This window comes from Haliotis asinina, chromosome 9 (genome assembly GCF_037392515.1).
Source record: "Haliotis asinina isolate JCU_RB_2024 chromosome 9, JCU_Hal_asi_v2, whole genome shotgun sequence".
Lineage (NCBI taxonomy): Eukaryota > Metazoa > Mollusca > Gastropoda > Lepetellida > Haliotidae > Haliotis > Haliotis asinina.
The window spans coordinates 50188420-50210419 of record NC_090288.1 but is presented as its reverse complement, the minus strand read 5'-3'; the positions used below and the strand labels follow the sequence as shown (position 1 = coordinate 50210419).

The 22000-nt window shown below is 40.0% G+C and overlaps 1 protein-coding gene across 3 annotated transcripts in view; it reads left to right on the top strand.

The window, feature by feature from the left end:
* Positions 1-989: 989 nt before the first annotated feature.
* Positions 990-22000, top strand: part of LOC137295605 (uncharacterized) — a 41377-nt gene continuing 20366 nt past the window's right edge. The window contains exons 1-3 of one of the 3 annotated variants that reach the window (XM_067827041.1): positions 990-1034; positions 17906-18391; positions 18866-18952. In XM_067827041.1, the coding sequence (XP_067683142.1) occupies positions 18112-18391; positions 18866-18952 (367 nt within the window). In that variant the 5' untranslated portion in view covers positions 990-1034; positions 17906-18111. Of the gene's footprint in view, positions 1035-1116; positions 1140-1178; positions 1270-17905; positions 18392-18865; positions 18953-22000 lie in introns of those variants that run through there. The other 2 variants (XM_067827042.1, XM_067827040.1) reach the window with 2 other exon arrangements.

Here is a 22000-nt window from a genome sequence, read left to right as displayed (position 1 = left end):
CACCATTGTCTTGTGTGTGTATAAATTGAACAATAATTATATTATAGAATAGCATATGAGTGTAATTGTGACTGTTATTGTTTTAATACATTAATGTTATCAGTATTGTAGTAATGTGTTTCTAGATACATCCATCGGGGTAGCTGGGAATACCGGTGTGTGTGAAGCACAATTTTGGTGTTGCGTAATTACCGAAAGTTTTACATGCATCATAACATCACATCCACTCTAAAACACATACTGTAAAACTATATTTCCAATTCATTATACAGGGTTAGATTGGTCATCAGCGACTCACGTTTGTCGTCAGAGGTTTCTAACGGGATCGGGTGGTCAGACTCGCTGACTTGGTTGACACATTCCCAGTTGTGGAGATCGATGCTCATGTTGTTGATCACTGGATTATCTGGTCCAGACTCGATGATGTACAGATCGCAGCCATATAGTTGGAATATTACTGAGTGCGGCGTTTGACAACAAACAAAACAATCAAATTTATTAAGTTGTTTTTGTGTGTGTGTTAAAGTTAAAATAACACCTCAGTAATCTTGATACATATGTACCAACGCGATGTTTCACTCTAATGCTCTCATAAGTGCATTTGCAACATAATGAAAATAAACGAAAAGTTTCTAACTAAATACTACAACTTGTTGCAGACAATGGCAGAATTTCTGCCCTTTGTAAACGATCACAGTCTTTTGACCCTGTAAGCTTACAGATACCCGAGCAGTAAGCGTGACGTCTACCTTGCCACTTATTCTTCCATTATAATACCTACTGAGATCCTTTCTGCTTCAAAGACTCCGATTAGCTTCTCCAGCGCTCTCCTTGATGCTGTAATCGGCACAACTAGCTTTCTCTCCATCCGAGAGGATTGCTTCAGTTGCTCTGCAAGTACGGCTTCCCTCCAGCTATTTTTAGCCCTGACTGTCCCCAAGGGCCTTGATCGAACGTGTTGACTTCCCCGGTCAGTCGATGAGATTACCGCGACCAAGCAGCACGGACTGTTAGCATCCACCTCGCTGAACAAGGTAAACGATTTTATACAGTTCACACACACTGTTTTGAAATATCGTCATGCCCAGTCGACACTTTAGGGGTTAAGTGCGGTGAGGCAAAGCAGTGCGTATAGATAGGTGAGTTGACGGGTTGATGTTACTGTACTGGGACGTACTGGGGTGCGGTTGTTGGCATACCTCAACAGTGTCACCCACTGAACAAGGATCGAGTACCAATTCTGTTTTGAGGATAGGATGTTCAGGTAGGGTGAGTATAGATCTATGTGTCTAGTTATTGAACGACTGATGATGCATCACAATGCGTGTTATCAACACCCCTTGAAATGATATTACAGATGAAGATGTATATGTAGAACTGCATTCATTGTGAACTGCTATACTGGCAGTACTATTCATGCATCACCTGGCGCGTCTGTATATGCGTGTCTTCATCAAAGTACAACCAACCGACAGCTTGCGTGGTGATATGACAAGCGTATTATCCAGTATTGTTCAGACCTTGTTTAAGTCCTTCAAGGTCGGGTTTTAAAGGTGCACGATGCTTTTATTCCTCGTGTTTAAGGTCGAACATGTGTCTCAAATACAGGGTAGTTATTCTAGGCATTAGCTAGATCCATCTATCGTAAATACAGCAACCATATCCATTCATTCATTCATTCATTCACTTTCATTCATTCGTTCATTCACTTTCATCCATTCATTCACTGTCATCCATCATTCGTTCATTCACTTTCATCCATTCATTCACTTTCATCCATCATTCATTCACTTTCATCCATTCATTCACTGTCATCCATCATTCATTCACTTTCATCCATTCATTCACTGACATCCATCATTCATTCATTCACTTTCATTCATTCATTCATTCATTCATTCACTCATTCGTCCATTCATTCAAAACTCTTGAACACGATATGACAATGCAATACGAAATGTCTGTACTGAATACAACATGCTGATGGAGTGCAGTAGTAGATGGTTGTGTTAGGCTAGAGGCAAGTACATCTTGATCAGTCATGTCAGAAATATCTGTCCAAAAAAGAATTGTTGTGCAACGTTCTTTTGGTTCATTTTCTCAAAATAAATGTGTTTTTTCAAGGACAACGGATAAAACATGAGTCAATACTCACCTGTCAAAACATCACTTAAATTACCCTAAAAATTGCAAATAATCTGCCAGATCCATAACGGTTAAGACACCCGTATTTCTCCTTTACACTGACATGCATGAATACATCATTAGATGTATTGGTCGAACATGGCGTCGGGAAAAAAGAAACAATAGCCGATTCATTAACACCATTGTCAAAGACGCCGCCCTTTCTCAAATTATTCGATTTGTATAACTGGATGGATTATTTTGGCTACCCCAAATGACAGTCTGTGAAACAAAAGCGACAACATTACTATTCGTCCAGGGATGCCGTTTATAACAATAGCTCAGTGAAGATGGATTTAAACTGTGCGTCATAAATACTCCCGTGTTCTTTCCACCATTCACTGAAAATCTAGATTACATCTTATATGTCACAGTGTCTCCCTGTCAATCAGTGACCCCGAGGCTTTACAATACGTGTCGATAAGGCATTACTTATTGTGAAAACAGTCGATGCACATAGTACAACTTATGTTGTCAATTTCACCTCGGGGGAGATTTCGCAATTCCTTTTCCCCCGGAGGCAATTAATAGTATTTTTTGTGTTTCATTTCCTGAAGTGTTTATTTCGCACCATCGTAGAAAACACGCTAGTTCTATCCAGTGGAAGCATTTCCTTACTTAATCAATGATAAAAAAATTTTGGACAGTGCATTTTTTTCAAAGTTGTCTACCGGTTGTTTTCCTACCAGTAACGTTTCCACGATAAGTTGTCTCCCCTTTGCATGTCATCTATTTCCTTTGCGGGACGAGCCCCACATTCTCGATTGATTCGAAGCGACACGGGTTTCCTCTTGACAGAACGACACGTAATTTTGGATGAAAATGCATGAGATTTATCCACAGCATGGGATTTCTTTTTCCGTCTCATGTGCCCCGACTGTGGATATCCTAAATATTTTTTCCCACTTTTTTCTGCAATGTTCTTGCATAATCGTTATCCGTTAAATGTTTAAACATCCGAGGGAGGCAGGTAGCTGGTGCTTATCGGAATGGCAAGCTCGGGGAACAAAAGACTTCACCATTCCTTAACCAAGTATAACCTGTTGTTCGATACTTTAATACTACCTTAATGCTTCACTGTAATCCGTGTAACCACAAGCCTTGAATTTAACATTGGAGTGAACATCAGTTGGAGGTGGTGTTAAAAGCATGCAAAGCTTAACTCCACAGCCTAATCCAGTTGAAGTCGATCCCGCTCTGCCCCTCGAGTAAGATGCATGTGTAAGATATTTTGAAGTTGTTGTGGTTTAGGAATGTAGGAGTGTTCCGGTTTCTTTCCTGTAGTATCTGGATAGCCAAGGTCGTTTTGGGGTCGCGGTGCGTCCGGCGTTTTACGTCATCCTACGTTGAATCAAAATGGATGCGATGGGCTGATTATGAAGCCGAAGTGCTGAGATGGGTGAATTTTTGAACTAGGCGTAGATATTCACCAGTTTAAGTTACAGTCATCGCATGGATTAACCGAGGCACAGTAGAACCCTTTATGTTTTTTCTAGAAACATACAAGGTAGTAGAATTAAAACCCTTTAATGCTGGGACAAAAGGGAGACGTTGGCTTCTTTTGAGTGCCCACTACTAGGATTAACAAGTGTACGAAATAGCCACTTTCCCACTTGCCCGTGGTTAGTAAAAATCCAATCGGGCCAGTAAATATCCATGCCACTGGCCGCTTAATATTCATGGTGTGATATTTTTAACATATCACTCTCTCCGACTTGTTAAGCTATAATGCAATCTTAAAGCATGCGGTATTATGGCTTGATAGATGATGGTATTTAAAGTTAGTGTTAGTGCTTAGTTTCGACATTACGATTTTGAGCTAGTGAATTATTTTGTGGGCTGGTGCTTTTCAAGCATAGCTAGGACAAAACTTGGGAACTTCATGTACTTCCAACATTGGGTTTAACACGAGACTATGTGGTTAACAACACAAGGTACATAGCTACATATTTAACACTGAATATAAGGAGACGGCTCGATGTGAAATGGTTTTACTTATGGCACAATCTTGCCTTGTCTAGGAGCACAGTGACGTGCCTTGAAACACAGTCCTACATCACGTACTAGTTGGACATGAGACGCTCAACACTCGCCCAGAACGGGGTTACTGCCGAGACACCGAAACACAATAACTTATATAACAAGTATTCTGGAAACGACAATGCGGACGTGTTTACATTTTTCCTTAGGGCACTCTGGTGTTACAAACAGCAGTTTTAGAATTAGGCCCTATCGTACGTTAATAGATGAATCACTTGAAATAATATTGCAAGTTCTGGTGTGCCGTCACAGATACGTGTATATCCAAAGGATCCAAACAAGGAACAAAGTTTTCAACTTTTCTTTTTAGGGGTATTTTTTTTACTTAGGTTACTATAGCGTTCGTTCGGGTTTGATTCTCCATAACGGTACAACATTGCGAAGCCCATTTCTGGTGTTCCCTACATTGATATTACTGGAATATTGTTAAAAGAGACCTAAACCAAACTCATTCGCTTACTCTTTCCATTTGATTTTCAAGAACAAGTGGTTCCTGGTAATTATAATTACACTGGAAGCTGTTTAATCCGGCACTCATTGGAACTGAAACAAATAATCCATTTTAGACAATGTGCCAGATTGTAGAGCTGATGATAAATGCACAAGCCACAGAAGGGACTTAGATTTTATGCCAATGTTGACGACTTACTGGATTAGACAGATGCCGATTTTGATAGCTTACGCTGTACATGAAATCGCTATAATATCATTATTTTGGTGGTTCTATTGTAGTGATCCCATCGACAGGGCATTTTCAAGAACTTTCTACATATCTACACACGGTCGGTTTTACAAAAGGGAAACCTTCAATTAGGTGCAGGTCATTTACGACAAATAGCAATACTATGTTTTCAATGTATCCATTATAGCAACTATGCGAGTCATGTGCTTGTGATGTCGTTATCAAACTGCGGAACTGCTCGCCTGTTTCTAAAAATACTGCTGAAAAAAGCGGACAAGGATACTAAACAGAAGTGACACCATAGTTACAAAATGTGCATTCCTCTTGAAACATGACAATGACCTTACCAGAAATATAACAGCTGCGATTGTGTAACGTGTCCATTTGTTTAGATGTCGAGGCGCCATCCAATGCCTTTGGTGGTTACATATATGTGGAGAATGCAACAAACAACATCGTCGTCATCGACCCCGGCCCTCACCGCCTCACAGGTGTATTGACAAGAAGAAATAAATAACAACAACGGACCTATGACACAACCTTGTCACTTCCCAGGAACTGTTTAAAACGGCAATCGAAGACATCAAAGCGTTTTCATTAGCTAATATTTGTTGTATGTTCCCAGGAACCTGACACGCACGGCCCCGTTTCACAAAGCTATCGCAGCGCTACGACCGTCGTACCATAGACTGTAACATGGACATGTCAGAGTCGTAAGTTACGACAGGGTTACGAAACAGGACTCGAAACCTTTGAATATAGGACAGCAGTCAAAACCACAAACGCGTCTTGTCTTACTTGTCTTCCGGTTATTGCTATCATTTAAATAATATGATGATGGTGCGATGTCAGATATATTCAATCATGATAAGTTAAGAAATCGTTATCTAGAAGAAGTCTATCTGTTAACAGTCTAAGCCACACGTTACACTCGCGTGGCCTCAGACTTAACAGCGTTCAACATGAAACGGTCGCGTAGCTATTAAGGTTGATGTACGTCATGCACCACGCATCGGGATGAATCAGCATCACCAGTTCTTTCAAGAAGTAAATTATTCCCCAGAACATGAATTATCCTGTCAGTTATAGTTAAGAATTAATCTTTGTGAATGTTCTACACGTCTATTAGAGACAAGAGCATAGACCGCCACTCAGCCACTTGTGTTCCCGTTACAAAAGGTCAGGAACAGGTTATAGACCCAAGTGATAGCATCCAAAGTTTGCCTGTTCGTATGTACCGTTACACCACCCGGCACGCTCGACTGCCACAGAAGCTAGATTAGGGTTAGATCACCACTTCAAAGGAACCGTCAAACGCAGCGTCGACCTGACCCGCCACAATTTCCATAACACCGAGTGGTCAAACAGGGTCTGGGATCTGAGTAAGGTCATTGTTGAATCTGTGTGGTCTTATCACTCATTCATGGTTGTAATGAACATGTCTCGGTTTCTTCATGCGTGTCTTCTAGGCGCAGTGTATTAAACCAGAAGAATTGACGATGTCGATGAATTAATACTACAGACTTCGGTTTCTGGCATTGACATGAGATTGGGCTTATTCAAGAATTTATATGGCCTGATATTGGTTAAACTGAGAGTAACTGACCATGTTGTGTGACATGCGTTATGTCGTATATCAGATCACTTTTCTCAGATGGTAAGGAAGGTAACGATGTCAAGTGAACATCTCGATGTATCCACTCCTTTATTTTATAATAAACCAGTTTGTCTAATAATATTGAAGGATAAATTAATAGTAATATCTGTAAAGCAAATCTAGTATGTGTGAATAGTATCTCGCTTGGGCAAAGGTTTCCAACCGCTAAGGCATACATTTGCTGTTGTGTGTAGGTATTAGTATTTAAAAATACGGACACGTTGAACTGCAGATACCTTTACGTTGTACCAATTGCAGCTGGGGTTACTTTAGTATTAGTGTTGTGATCCTGAGCAATTTCCTCTATAAACACGATGAAATCGCTTCATTGATTGCCACGATGAAATCGACTAACAGTGTATGTCATATGAGGCTACCATTAAATTAGCGTAATTAAACCTCCACACAGCCCAGTTCTACAATACACCGCCATAATCTCTCGGCCAGTCGGGTTGATGGGGTGACCGAATCCCTAAAGTGTTCTCTCGTCACTCCAGCAACATTACTAAGTGTGTGTAAGGATGTAAGGATATGTTAGATCATGTGCAGACATCCTCCACATTCGAGTTTAGATTTCTGGATATGCTATCCGAATAGGCTGCGACACAGCGTAAACTTTATAACGTATGGAAACATTGTTTACAGCGTTAAATGGACTTTCTTTCTCAGTTTCGTCGACATACATGTCATGAAACATGTTAAAAAGAATGTCACAGTTCTACGGAATACGGGTAGGTCTCTCGTTTAAGGTGCCACTGTATGTTCTTTGGAATTGCTTTCCGAGTGTGTGTGCCGGGATCCGATCATCGTGTCCTCGAGTGTCAAATTACGAACCTTGGGTTGTCGGCACTTCACTCTCTCTCTGGGAATGTTTCGTTTACGTGATTGCATATATTGTACGCTGCTTTTTATTGCCGCAATATCACGTCGGGACACCGAAATGCTCTTCATACGATTTACCCTTGTGAGAAATCGAACCCGGGTCTTCGGCGCGACGAGCGAAGGCTTTTCTCCAATAAGTTACCCCATTGTCCCCTTCCCAGGTGAAGCTGCCTGACGCGATATACGTAAAGACTGGCATACAAATATATTCAGTGAGACATACAGTTAGACATACAGATTTTCGCAGTGCATAAATAGAAACAACAAACCCCGTTCCTCAACCATAAGAAATCTCATAAAATCATGAAATTTGGACCATTTTATTGTGCAGTGTGTACATTAAATTTCAGATTACGGTTTCCGTCTTGAATACATCATTCCAAATACAGAGACATATTCGAAGGGTTAGTTATCTATGCTTAATTGTTCAGATTCACATTTAAGAACAGTACCTTTCCGTTTCTATTTGAATTTTATTACCTAGTCACATATGCTGACACTCATAGGTTACAGCCATGCATATTGTTACCTCCCAGCGTTTGATGATTTTTTTTGTTATCGTGCATTTAATGTTCAGCTTTAGATGTGTTTATCGCCGTCACGATTTACAGAAGAAACATGAACTTTAAAACATACAATGAACTATTGTCGTGTAGTCTTTTATTGTAAAATACATATTAAGGCAGGCTTGAATATTTTAACAAACTATTGTTAGGTTTCCTTGTATCCTAGACATGCTTGTAAACATGGATTCTGTAAATAGAATATATTCATGAATTATGAATCATACAGTCGTGGTAATACATGCTATTATGAAATCCGAGGTTCATTGAGTTCAACAAACGAGGCAGCAAACCTGGCGACAGAAACTGACGACAGATGGTTACACAACACATGTTGTCCACAATGGCGGGCTGTGTAGATGAATACATACATATATTGTGAAGTCTCGTGTTTAGAAGACTATCATTAATAGTCGTTTGTCGCAAACATCTCTCCATCATGTCATTAAGAAAAGCACTGTACACAATGCCCATCAACTGTTGTATTCCTTTAACAACAGACACTTATTCCAATACCCTTGTACGGCTGTGTTGTGCTATGCCATCTAAAATTTGTTGTGCCTTATGTACGCCATGTAAACAATAACGATTTTCTTTTTACTCTCGTGTTGTATCCATTGTATAATAGCTGTCTCTACAAGGTGTTGTGTGTCGTGTAATAACTCAGTCGTTGTGTTCCATGTATAGGTGTGTTCTCCTCATGTAAAGGTGTGTTGCACTCGTTGTGCACCAGTACTGTGCAGTGTGTAATTTGTGCGCCAGTCTGTTCTTGTACTCTGTGTTCAACGGTGTGATTTTCCGTGTAAAACTGTGTTGTATTTCGTGGAAAATACAAATATTTCTCTCTGCGCTGTCAGCCCCAACGGTTATCTTACACATGTCAAGATTTTCACCGCCATTTTAATTTTTACGCTCACCGAATCCGGATCTCCGAGGTGACGCTTCACATACACCCTCGAACGAAAATCTTCCTCATGCGGCATTTACAACGATACAAGAATCTCTAACGAAACGTCGCATCACCTGAACACAAACTGTTCATCCATAAAGTTTGTTCTTATCCCAACTCACGAGTTTTGTACATCCGATCCAGACGTATCTTTAACGCGTTTGTCAATTCACCACTACTCTGTTTAGAAGTCACACACCTCTTGGTAACATGACACGCCATGACTAAACACATTGCAACCTCGTCACTGGTGAATTAAATGAAATATTATTTTTATACTTTTTGTACAAATCATGTTTTCATATGCCCTTGACTAGCGTCGTTCAACAGTTGGCGGAGTTGCAAAGCAAAATGAAATCCTTGTGTGGCTTTGAATACAGTACTTACATCCTGTGATACTTCTGACCCTAGAATAACAGCCCTCGACAGAAAAGAGATTTATCTTTTTTGTGGTCATGTTCCCCTCACCGCCCACTGGACCGCGGGGCAAAAATACTGCTCTATTGACAAATAATGATCCCCGGTTCAAAAGGTACCTAAACCTTTCAAATGTTTGAAATTCTTGCCTCCATTACCGGTGGGTAGGTCGGGTCTATGGCGTGTTTCATTTCTCTACGCATCGGGAACTATGGAGGGCAGGGAGCCAGCTGTGAACAGAGATGTCTGTACTTGCACTGACACATGCATTTATGTTGATCTGACATATATTTATTCGTCTAGTCGAGGTAGTTGAACTCAGTGGGTGTGCAAGGCGGGAGTGTTTGATGTTAAATGATACATAACTGTAAATCAAGAAATGTTTGCGTCATGATAATGTTGCGACTTGCCTAGTTCTCAAAAATAAATGTAGATTGCAACTGAAAGGTTTACCTATTGTAAAACCATTCACATATTAAAGGCTCCAGCTAGTCTTGAGTTGAGTTTGGTTGAGTACTTCCTTATGTAATGCAAACTGATGTGTGTTTTTTTCAAACAAGGGGGCGGTGGAGTAGCCGGGTTCGATCCTACACGTTGATATAATGTGTGAAGACCATTTCTGGTGTCTCTACCCTCACAGCCCCCACCCTCGTCAGCCCGACATTGCTGGACTATTGCTATAAGTGGCATAACACTAAACTTACTCACCCCTTAAAACAACACACTCTGCACAGGCCAGATAAGTTGAAAACAGTTCAATGTATAAAGTTGAAAACAGTTCAATGTATATATCTGCAGAATCCTCAGATGAACCGAGCTTTCTCATATACACATACGTTTGTTCATAGATATTTAAGATTTAGTATGATTACCAGACAATGAATTGCAATCATTTACTTGACTCGTGTTTTTTGAAGAAGGCAACCAGTTAAGTTCCACTATCTACTCTACCATGACTTCATTGGATTGCGATTGGTTAATCAGAGGTGTATAATCACGTTATATACCTCTGATTTGTACGTATGTATTTTTTAAAAATCTTAGCGCGGTTATGGTAGAATGGAGATACACAATAATTATTCAAGGTCTACAGTCTTGTAAAGAATACATTTTGTGATAGTTTGAGATAGATACCAGTGTATATAATTCTCGGATGATAGGCAGTTAACTACCGCTCACTGCCACAGATGAACGATGTACTCTTAGCCAAACATGTCCGCTGATGCGTCAACAGTGTTATCTGTTGAAGAGGAAGTTGATTGTTGAACAAGATAATTTGACTTGAGCTGAAGCTAAGTCACTCCCTGCAAATCACAGGCAATGGGCGCAAGTGTGTTAGTTTTGGTCAGTTATGTTTGTCCTCCAATCATGGTTAGGCAGCGATGACGAGTTGGACTCATTGTCTGAACCATGTTTGTTCCAGGTTCACATACCTGGTAACTTTTGTCGTTAACGACACAACTGGGTTCAAACTGGAGCAAATGTGTCTTTGAAATGTCAATTGCGAAATCTCCCCTGTAAACACAGCATTACTGGACCATGTATTCTGGCCAGCTGAAGGTTCTGCGCAGCAGGCCGCAAACTTTGTATGCCAATTTGACTTGGATTTTTTGTGTTTTAGCTTTGGCTTTGATATTTGCTGCTTTCATCAAACAGTCTCACATTCAGGTATAGATCAGAGTGCGAACCAACATATTTGGGTCTGAGAGAGGGTCCGAGTTTGTGTGGAAAACAAGATTATGTCGGGACATGGCAGGGGGCTGTAGTGGAGAGATTATTTATGTGTTAATGTAGAGAACAATGTTTGCTCAAGAAATTACATTGTTGAAGCACCAATACAGGTTATTTAGCACATGCAGGGTATGTTTGAGTATCATGAAATATATTAGGATGCTCTGTTATTGCACGTATTTGGTCAATATTGATGTCTCATTGACATTGACATCTGTTCACGAAAGAATTCTCAAACAAGTGGATTACTTTTGCAGTTATTCTACTTTCAGATAGTTCTTCAAGGTAAGACGTGATTCACTGGATTGGTATTTACACTTACGAGAACACGTGCACTGAACAACTTACGTTATTTTAAGATGTATTTCATCCTGCTCTAGGTAACATCTCAGTTTGAGTTTTTTTTGTTTTGTTCCTTTTTGTTGTTTTCTTGTTTTTGTTCTTGTTTTGGCGTGTAGAAATATCACATCTGGTTATCCATTCATGTACTGTTTTGTGGAAATATTTTTGTTTAACCTCAATGTAGTTTGTTTCGGCAGCAGCACGAGGCGTGTTATGTTCTGTCATTGACGTTTAATATATACAAACAAGCTACACAAAAGGGGAGTGGGACTTTGGCCAATACTTTGAATCGTCTCAGGCGCATTAACGGTTGGTGCATTTTGAGTATGCTTAGAGGCTCGCAAAAAGCTGTAGCGGGTTGCCTTTAAAGTTAAAACATAGCTTACAGAGTTTAGAAGTCTCGAGACACTCTTCCTCCATTGTGTTGACGATGGGAAGTTTGGTAAAAGAAGTTGAGGTTAGGGAATATGTCTGAGGCGTTATATACACTGACATGACAAATAACCCAGCCGTCTGCATACAAACTATTACTTTAAACTTACAAACTTCCCGTCAGGAAAATAAAATTCTTACTAGAATTATCAAATTAATAACATGTAGTTCGTGTTCGGCATATAGGAAGACGGACAAGAAAGGACAAGGCATATATAAATTGTGCTGAAGGATTTCGTGTTTATTTCCTGTTTGTTGGGCATCACTGTTCCCATGCCAACGTGTCTCGTAACATATCCACGTGGTCTTGATGTTAAAGAGGAAACTAAAAACACCAATACACTTGTGATGTAACATTTACCAGACTGCCGAGGAAATGCTTATAAGTTACACAAGCATGGTTTGATCTTTCAAAACGGAACTTGCTTTGAAACAGAAGGCAGGCCTGTCATTCTACATTAGAGCCCTGGTTTATAACATACCATTTATTAATATGTGCTTCTTTGTGCTTGCCATATTGCTAAACGCGCTTATGTAATATTTTTGTTTTAAAAAATAAAAATCTTATCCAATAAATTTTAAAATTTACTCGTTAGAATTATAGTCCTGTCACTTAAGATGGCCTGTTCTGAGTACACGGTGTGATGTAGAAGGTTAGCAGATCTATAATCACGGCATAGTTCAACTCTCCTGGCTGGATACTCTTACATGCGTCACTCATACGATGGTCGTATTTCTGATGCCGCTTTGTGGAACAAAGCCTTGTCTTAGTGTTGTGCTCACAGTGGGTCAGGTTCTTCCCATCTATCTATCTGTCTGTCTGTCTGTCTGTCTGTCTATCTATCTATCTGGGATTGTTTGTATAACATGACAATTCCTGAAAGGTGCATTTCTCACTTACAATTAGTACTACAACACTATCACGACACTGACCACTGACGATAAGTCTCATTCATGGCCTTTATCTTTGTTGTACATATCCATAAGACCCATGAAGATCCGCGTTTGAAATGATCTTCAGTAACTCATGGAGATCGGATGGTTAGTTTCGATGTCTTGGTTGACACATGTCATCATATCTTTACAAATATTGCTACAAGGATACTTTTTCTAGTATGTCAAATCGCATTGAACCCCAACATTGATTTTCGCCTTATAACTTATATCCGACCTACTGATGAACATGGCGAATGGTGTACCGAGGACACCTGCACTAAACATAAACGAAACTGTCATAACGCCATTTCGACAACGGCGCCGTGCTGTCTAGAATAAGGTAATTATGAACTGCTTTTGGATAGATCATGTAGTGCAAAGGCAACTCTTGAGGAAAGGCATTCAAAAGTATTGACTGTTCACAAAAGTGAGTACTGACAACCCAGGATTCGTAATTTATAACACATTATATCATATAGAGAATAGAACCTGGGTCTTCGGCGCGACAAGCTAACGCTTTAACCGCTAGCTTACGCCGCCGCCTGGACAGACGGCAGGAGGGGAAATACAGACTGAGTGCAATTTGCCCGAATGAATTGTATTTTTCTGTATCCATTTTACCCTAATGCTGCCAACCTCAACATACTAGTAACAATCACACATCTGTCACGTATATGTTTTTGTTATTTTCTGGGAACGTTTCTCAGATCATTCAATATTTGATAATCAAATTCCTCCGCGATTATGCAAATGTCGCCTTTGTGCTTTCATATTTTTTCTGACGCATGGGCCAGTGACATGATGTTTATGATATTCTGCACATGCTGTTTGCCCTTGCAGATCACGTCTTAACCATCTATCATTTAAACCTTCTGAGATATTAGCACAGGAATTCCAAAATCGTCTCAATCGAAACTTTCAAATAAACATATGACAACCACCTGAAAACACGCCGTCTTCTCATTCATTCGGACGCCTTCCCAAATGAACCGTTCTGGGAAAAATTTGCTTCTTTACAAAAAGCGTGTTTATTCGTAAAAATGAACATTTGTACCTTAAAGTGCGATATCGACTGACATTAGAAAAGGTGAATGTGTGTTTTAAATGTTTTTGTATAACAAGTTCCAATAATTGAGCTTAATATTGACTCAAGACGAACGGACTGGTGTATACGATTAGCACATGGTCGTCAATGACTCAAACCTCAACGCAAAGTGTGCTACGTTATTTTGATAACGTGCTCCCGAAAACAACAATACAACGCTGGCAACACCAACGAATATTTCGCAACACTTCTAAACACCCCGAACTCCGATTATATATGGATGATCACACAGTTAAACTGTATCACAACGGGAGGCAATTTATATAATAGCAGGCAGTCAATGAACCGTTGTCATCGAGTGGTTCGTTGACTTTAACTTCGTTCCTTTAAAAAATATATAAAAGAAATATTTCTTTGGATTTAGTCTTAGTTGTCGACACACGTTTATGTCAACAAAGGCGTTTTGGGGGTATGTCAAAAGAACACCTGTTTCAAGCTAAAACTATCATTTATGAGTTTTTGGACGGATGCAATTGAACTGTATTCACAGTTCATGTTGACACACACAGTCAAGTAAACCATTAAACAGAAAATAGTCTAACATTAGACATTAGACAGTGAAATAGCCTGAATGCTCTAAGCTAATTATTTCCAACAGAAATAGAAAGGTTTTGCTATTTAGCTCACATGTCCATCGGTACAAATTGACTCCAAGGTTGTAATGCCCAAGTGTATGTTTTCGTTGAGTCAGTATTGTGTCTGTTATTTTGTGATAGTTGTATTGCCATGCTGATTACAAAGAATACTACATTTCGTGTATTTTTTATAGCTAAATACATTGTCATTTTTGGGTTTTCTATTCGGACAATATATGTTTACTTAAGTACTCCGATCTTGTTTTTTATATTCGAAATGCAAAGTAATGAGAAATGTTTCTTATCTAATGAACACTTGTGGAATATAGTTATGTCTATATTCCCTAGCCAGACATTTTAAAATTATTATCATTAGTCTTTAAGTTCAATATTTGCTTCTTATTTTCTATATTTATCAGTTCGGTTATATTATCATATGCCTTTCTGTAAGTGACGAACTTGAACTGACATTATTAAAACATAAATACATTAAATGCTTAAACTACATAAAACCTCATCGTTATCTCTTGCAGTACAGAACCTGTTATAACAAATGGACTCAGGAACCAAAAGGTGTTTTTCACAACATCCGGTCTTCATTGTTAGGTGTTGAGTAATATACAGCAGAGCAAGCTTAAGATCAGCGACAAACACTACACACATGCCATACGTCAATGTACTGAGAAAATTTTGAATCAAGTTCATGGAGTTACTGTTGACAAATCGTAAGATACTACAATCAAACGTGGCTTTGAGGAAAAAAATAAGTTTACATTTTACCCTCTGTCCCAAATCTGTATTTAATCTACATTGGTGTTTTCAAGTCTATCTGCATTGGTATGAGGAAGTGAAACCGCTTTGACTATGAGGTTACATATTTGACACGGAGAAGTTGTTCTCAGACCAAGATCGACCAGGTTCACTGACAAATCTCAACCAACAATTACCAAAGCCTTCTGTACTTTTATTAAGTCTGCATTCCCTCATTACTGGCAAAGATATAATTGCCTCAAACCAGGAAACGTCCCCCTCGTCCAATTGGCAGAGATACGAGACTCAAAGCTACTATGGATGTACGTGGTCGTCCGCACCACTGGGTATTAAAGGTGCTGTTCGTCCCCCTCTTATCTTCTTCTCACCGGAAGTTGCTTTCCCTGTGTTTTCATGTTCAGCCTCATCGTTTCCTTGGCTTCTTCAACAAATAGTGCATGTGCCAAGATGAATCCAAGTTCAAATTTGATGGCGTACCGCGAGATTTTATTTTAACCTGTCTAATCTCACCCAATGTCGGTTGTCTTTTCCTGCCGTGTACAAACAGGACTATATGTTTGCTTTGTTCAACACTGATTACTATAGTATTCGGGGTTATGTGGAGTGTTTTTATCTGGGCAGTCTTTGTGGTAAAGGCCGCTTGATGAACCTGTAAACGTTAGTGATCTATACTGGCAGCCCCCTGCCGGTAGCAGTAGCTGTAGGGGTTTGGCAAGGAGGTATGCTGCGATTAGCATTATCTCGGGGGATACACGTTTCCTTGGATATTTGAAAAATATTTACACCTGTCATGCAGGCTAGCCGAGGGTAAGGCTTCGGGCAGGCCCAATTACGCAAGAATTATATGTCGTACTGCATTATATGTACAGGCAATGGCCGTATGTGTCAAGTCTTATTTCCGAAGTTTTCCTGTTGACGAGTTGTTGAGAACTTGCCAGAGGCAGAAACGTTATGAACAATATGAAAAGTTCGGGAGATAACTCATGTGTTCGCATACTGATGACATCATGTATGTACAGGTTAAGGTATGTTACTATTCACGCACGGAGCTTGTTATTGTTCTTAATTACAACTAAGAATCTAATTATAGTATTTACATGTAAATAAAGCTACTGCTTTGTCAGTACTATTGGAGCCGATAATCAGCGAACCACAGCTAAGAGGGTTAATTCTACACTGCCAATTGGCCCCCTTGAATCCTCATGATGACACAGTGTCGTGACATGACATGACATGACATCACGACGCTGTCTCAAGAGTCATGGCCTCTATTCTTATGAGCTTTTGAGGTACCTTTTGCCAATAATTCTTTTGTTTCTGTTCGAAGGTTTTCGCTGTAGGTCCTGCCAAAGCGTAGTGTTTACGTCTGTAGTAGATATTGGTTTTGTATTTAGTGCAGTAGCGGTTACACGTTAATTAAAACGCTTCTCGGCACTGTTCTATCTGTGCAAGGGTCTGCAGAAATCTAGCCAGTCAACTAATGGCTGACGTTATGAGCATCGTCATACGGAAACTGTATACTACATGTATCACATGTCGAACGCGTCTCACCAGTTTTGCATCTTTCCACTAGGAAGGTTTTTGGAGACCAGTCCTAACTCTGATCTCAGTTTTTAGCAGTTGTTATGGTGTGGTGCAAGCGATATTATCATCTTCAGTAGAAGCAGTAGTGGTCGCAGTCATCTTAGAAGAACCTGTAGTTCTTTGCGGTAGTAATAGTTGTGGTAGTAGTAGTAGTGGTAGTAGTAGTAGTAGTAGTAATGACAGTGGTGGTAATGGTGGTGATAGTAGTAGTAGATGCAGCGGTAGTAGTGTTGATAGTGGTAGTAGTAGCAGTAGTAGTTGCTGGAGGTTGTAGTGGTAGAAAGCCCCCAATCAGCACCACTTATTTAGTAGTAGTCTGGAGTCGCCTATTCTATGGTCGCACATTAAACAGAACAAAACTACTTCCTGTAAAGAAGAAGTCTCTACCTTCATGAAGTTCATTGGTGTTGGTCTAATCTAATGGCAACAACCTAACGCAATAAATGTATGTGTATGTTTCAAAGAGCAATAGTGATATGAATCGCCAAAGCAATGCCATTCCGCAAAGCAAATATTTTCACATGGTTAACACGAGCGATTCTCAATGACAAAACGAATATGAATTGGTGAAGTCATGTCAATTATCAGTAGGTTAACACAAATGCTACATCAATCACGACGTAGGCGGTATCCTAATGCGCCTAACTGTGTGTTTATTGTCGACCAAGAATGTCAGCGACCGTATATAGTTGACAAAATGTCACGGATAGCCAAACGCCACAATTAAGAGAAATGACAAAACTTAAATATGCTGTCCGAAGTACAAATAGCAAGCAAGGGCTATCATGTCGGCTATGTATCCTGTTGACCAGAATTACTGGAACGTAGGCGATGTCTGTTGGAGATGTTTCCATCCCTGACATCGCAATGGTTGTGACGTCAGAGAAGTAAAATGTTTGGCGTATTTTCACCATGGCAGTTTGCAGTTGTATCATAATGGTGAACGAATAGCAACAACAATGTCCTCTCATTGATTTCTTAACAGTTTGGCTTGTCAGTTGGCTGTTGATTTGAGCCGTTTGAATTAATTTGATGTCGTTTCTTTGCCTTTCCAGACGACCAAACATCGTTGTTGATATGTTGTGTGCATGACAATTACTTGAGCGCCGTGAGGGATGTTGATCTAAGGGACTCGGCAGTGACGAGCGCAGCCAAGACCCGGGCTTTCTCCCAGCAGACGACGAGCAGACGACACAAGCAGCAGACGTGATTTCTTCCATCAGCAGACGTTAATGACTGATCGCTGGGATAACCACACGTGATGATATCTTTCATCAACATGATTTCGACGAGGGGAGTTTCGGTGATTATTGTGATATGTTTGATTTTCGTACATATAAGTGATGGAAACAGCCATCATCCGCCAGTGATGGCGACGCCTGGTACTGTGAAAATCGTCTGTCTCCTGGATTTACATCGCACGACTTCGGACACACATCATAACATATGTAATACATCGAATCCATACGTTCTCCAGATGGCTTTCGTTGCGTTGTGGAAACTGGATAAAATGTTAAAACAGATGGGATCACTCTCAATCGGTAAGTGAACTCTGTCACTGTCATTTTGTAGACTATGTTTATTTGTGTGTACATATGTGTAACTTGATATCGGTAATGTATAAATATACATTTTTGATACTTCCTTTGCTTTGAGTTGTCTAACTTGTTATATCCATTTAAACAGTTATCCCAAATTTCGATATCATCATAAACTTATTTTTTTGTTTTGCACGTGACACTGTTCTACTGATACACGACAAAGACCTTTTAATATTCAACTGAATCATTGGACACTTTAATCGTGTTCTGATTTTCATCTAATACATTGATACCTACATTCGATTTTCGTATACCAAAATACATTCATAAAATATTATGAGTATCTTTAATAAAGATGAGAGTTAATTTTTGAAAAAGTAAATGATGGACAGCTTCATTTTCTGCCATGAATACAGTAGATGGCAAGAACAGAAGGTACAAGATCACAAGTCTTACTTATTGCGTTGATTACAGGTATTTCTGTTTACGACACCTGTGGATCCAAGGAACGCGCTATCCGTATCATCAGCTCAGCTATTAGTGATAATGTTAAAGTGGGAGGTAAGTACCTTCAACCACTATTAGTTGTGCTGATACTCTGTATGTGTAGGCCACACCTGATCCTGATGACATTTCATGTACACCTGTACACCTTGCTCACCCGTCGCACTGGATGTATATCACTGGTCATAGTTCCACCTGCTACCGTCACTAACATTTAATCACATCTATATTGCATCAGGGATATTTTACGTCGTTTCCAGAAACAAATCTTGCATTTGAGACAGGTGTCAGTGGACTTTTCTTGAACACCTGGTGTTCTTACGTGCTAATGGCGATTCATTAATTTTTGCTTATGGTACAGCCGGAATTCCACAAAGATGTTTAGGGGACATTTCTGATGACGATGGAGGTGTTACGGTCGGTGGTATTTCTAACGTTGCTATTGTTATTGTTGTTTAAGAGTGAGTAATTGTTGTTTAAGAAATCACGATGGTGGACACCAGAAATGGACTTTACGCATTTTAGTTTAAGAGAGAGGCACGAACCATCTTTAAGGTTTACTTTCAGGTTATGCATATCAGCTTCATTTAACTACATACCACGGTTGATGCTCCTAATATCAACCACTGTTTTGTCAGGTCCAGGGTGGATTATGTTTACAGGCCACTGTACTATAACATAACGGTCATGAATTTGGCATTCTGCTACGGTATCGTGTATTGATCTTAGTGATCTGGTGGCTAATCCGATGATTCGACTCACTACACAGAGGCAATGTCACAATTAGATGCGACTAGATCCACTCCAGTATTGGACAGCAGGCCGTTAGTGATAGCATTCTTCAGTTTGTTCCAGCGTCGTGATTACAATCTGAAAACGTGAACATTGGGCGCTGACATTTACAATTCAAGTACTGTCCGTCCTTCTGTGCTGTAGAAATTCAGCTATACCAATTATTTGTGGCTTTATGGGAGGATCGTGGATATACAATGATTGAGTCTTGACGTAACGTTGAAACAGATGGTGGCCTCGCGGCTAAACAGAAGTATTGCAGCCCAGGGGTATGTAAGCTTTTCAGTTGACTTGAGGACATCTCCTGAGGCTGAGCTGTTCGGAAAACACTATGCACGTGTAACTTGTGGACACTATTGTAATCTATTGTGGCTCCTTTACACATGCCACACAACAGTGAAGACCCGACATCCTGGGTTTCCCTTCACGAAGTATCCTTTACTATGGTTAACCTTAACTCCTTTAACATTGCTCTAAGGTTACCTTAGTGACCTTAGTGACTTACGATCACCTTGGCGCTTTGTGGAAGGATGTTCTGAATACACCAAGCGGGATTACAGGGCACGTACACACAGGTCGCACTGGGTGTAGCCTAATGGTTGAAGTGTCCGCATGTCACGCTGTAAACCCGGGTTCGATTCCCATATGGGTATAATGTGTGAAGCCCATTTCTGGAGTCCGCGGCCGTAATATTGCTGAAAGCTGCGAAATGCCATACTCATTAATCGGTTGCACGGACATCTACGAGTTGTTTATTGTTGCTGCTTGTTAAATGGCGACTGATATCTCCCAAACACAATGCACCTAATTACATTCGTCGTTATGCTTGGTACCCGTGAAGCTCCGTTGTAAAATTGGTCTTCGGTAACCTATACTTGTAAGAGGCGTCTAAGGGGATCGGGTGGTCAGACGCTCTGACTTGGTTACCCCATGTCATCGCAGCCCGGTGACGTAGATCAGTATTCATGCTTTAGATGACTTCAAGTTGCTTGTCTGGTCCAGATTCTGTTAGTTTCAAATTAACGCAACGTTTTTGACTACATTACACAACAACAATAAAAAAAACAAAAACAAAACAAAAACAAAACAACAACAAAAAAAACCCCAAAGAACAAAAAAACCCATGACGGATTGCAGAGTATCGCTAAATATGGCGTTGGGCGTTACATAATTAACGGTCAAACAGTATATGTACTTGTGGTTTTAAGATGTCATTCCATCTTACGAAATCTTAGATAACCGCATCATAACAGAAGGCGATGACTCATGTATGGGGCCAGTCAGATTACGCTCGACCACGCACACAATGTGAGCAGATAAAGCTACAGGACAACCAAACATGTTACTATGATGATGTTAATATTGATTGTACTTTTCCCAACACCACGTTAGCGACTTGGTGACCCGTTTTTACACATTTGTTTCCACGCCCCGCGCCAGTGCAAACCCACCAACATGATCCAGATATGATATACAACGTTATTCCACAATAGAATACACCAATGTTAAATCTTGACATGCATTGGAACACAAACACCAGTGTGTGTTCAGTATCTCCTGGCATGGTAACAATATTTCAAATCTTTTTGTCAAATAATACACGCCTGTTTAAAATAGTATTTGACATTCGCTTATGGTTCGTGATAATTGTAAAGACCTTTTTCCTTACAAGTGCGTAAGTTTAACCCGTGGAATGTTGCTGGATCAAACGTGAGTGATCCCAGCCCCGACGAACAACAAGTTGAATAGGTTACAACGACGTTGGTTCAAAAGCGTGCAGTTTATCATAGATATCATACAGCATTATGGAAACCCTTCCATCAACAAAGGTCGACTATGGCTAAACAACGACCAGCACGTGTGCTCCAGGAGGAGGGCTCGGCTGACAGAACCAACCACAGCCTGAACACGGGTTTAAGTTAATCCCTATGTCAAGCTGCAATACAAACGCGGTCGCATAGCATGAATATTGGAAGCTGTGTTTGATATATGACAGACCCAGCTTTAGCGCTGTCAGCCATGCACGCACACTCAAAACTTGTCCATAATGCTGGATTTCAGCCACAAATCTCATTACACAAAGTGAGATTCACGTGTTTGTTTATACCTGTTTGATAAAGTCAGGTGATCGTTCGGAAGACTTCTTTCTAGACCCGTGTCATTTCTCTTTGAGCTCTAACTTCTCTCTGAGAAAACAACGATAAATGTAAGAAGACTGAAGTAAATTTGTGGTCTTTAGTGTTTCAGGATATAAACTATTTGAAAAATTCAAAACAGAGATGTGTTTGCCACTTCCTGATATTTTAGTAGTAA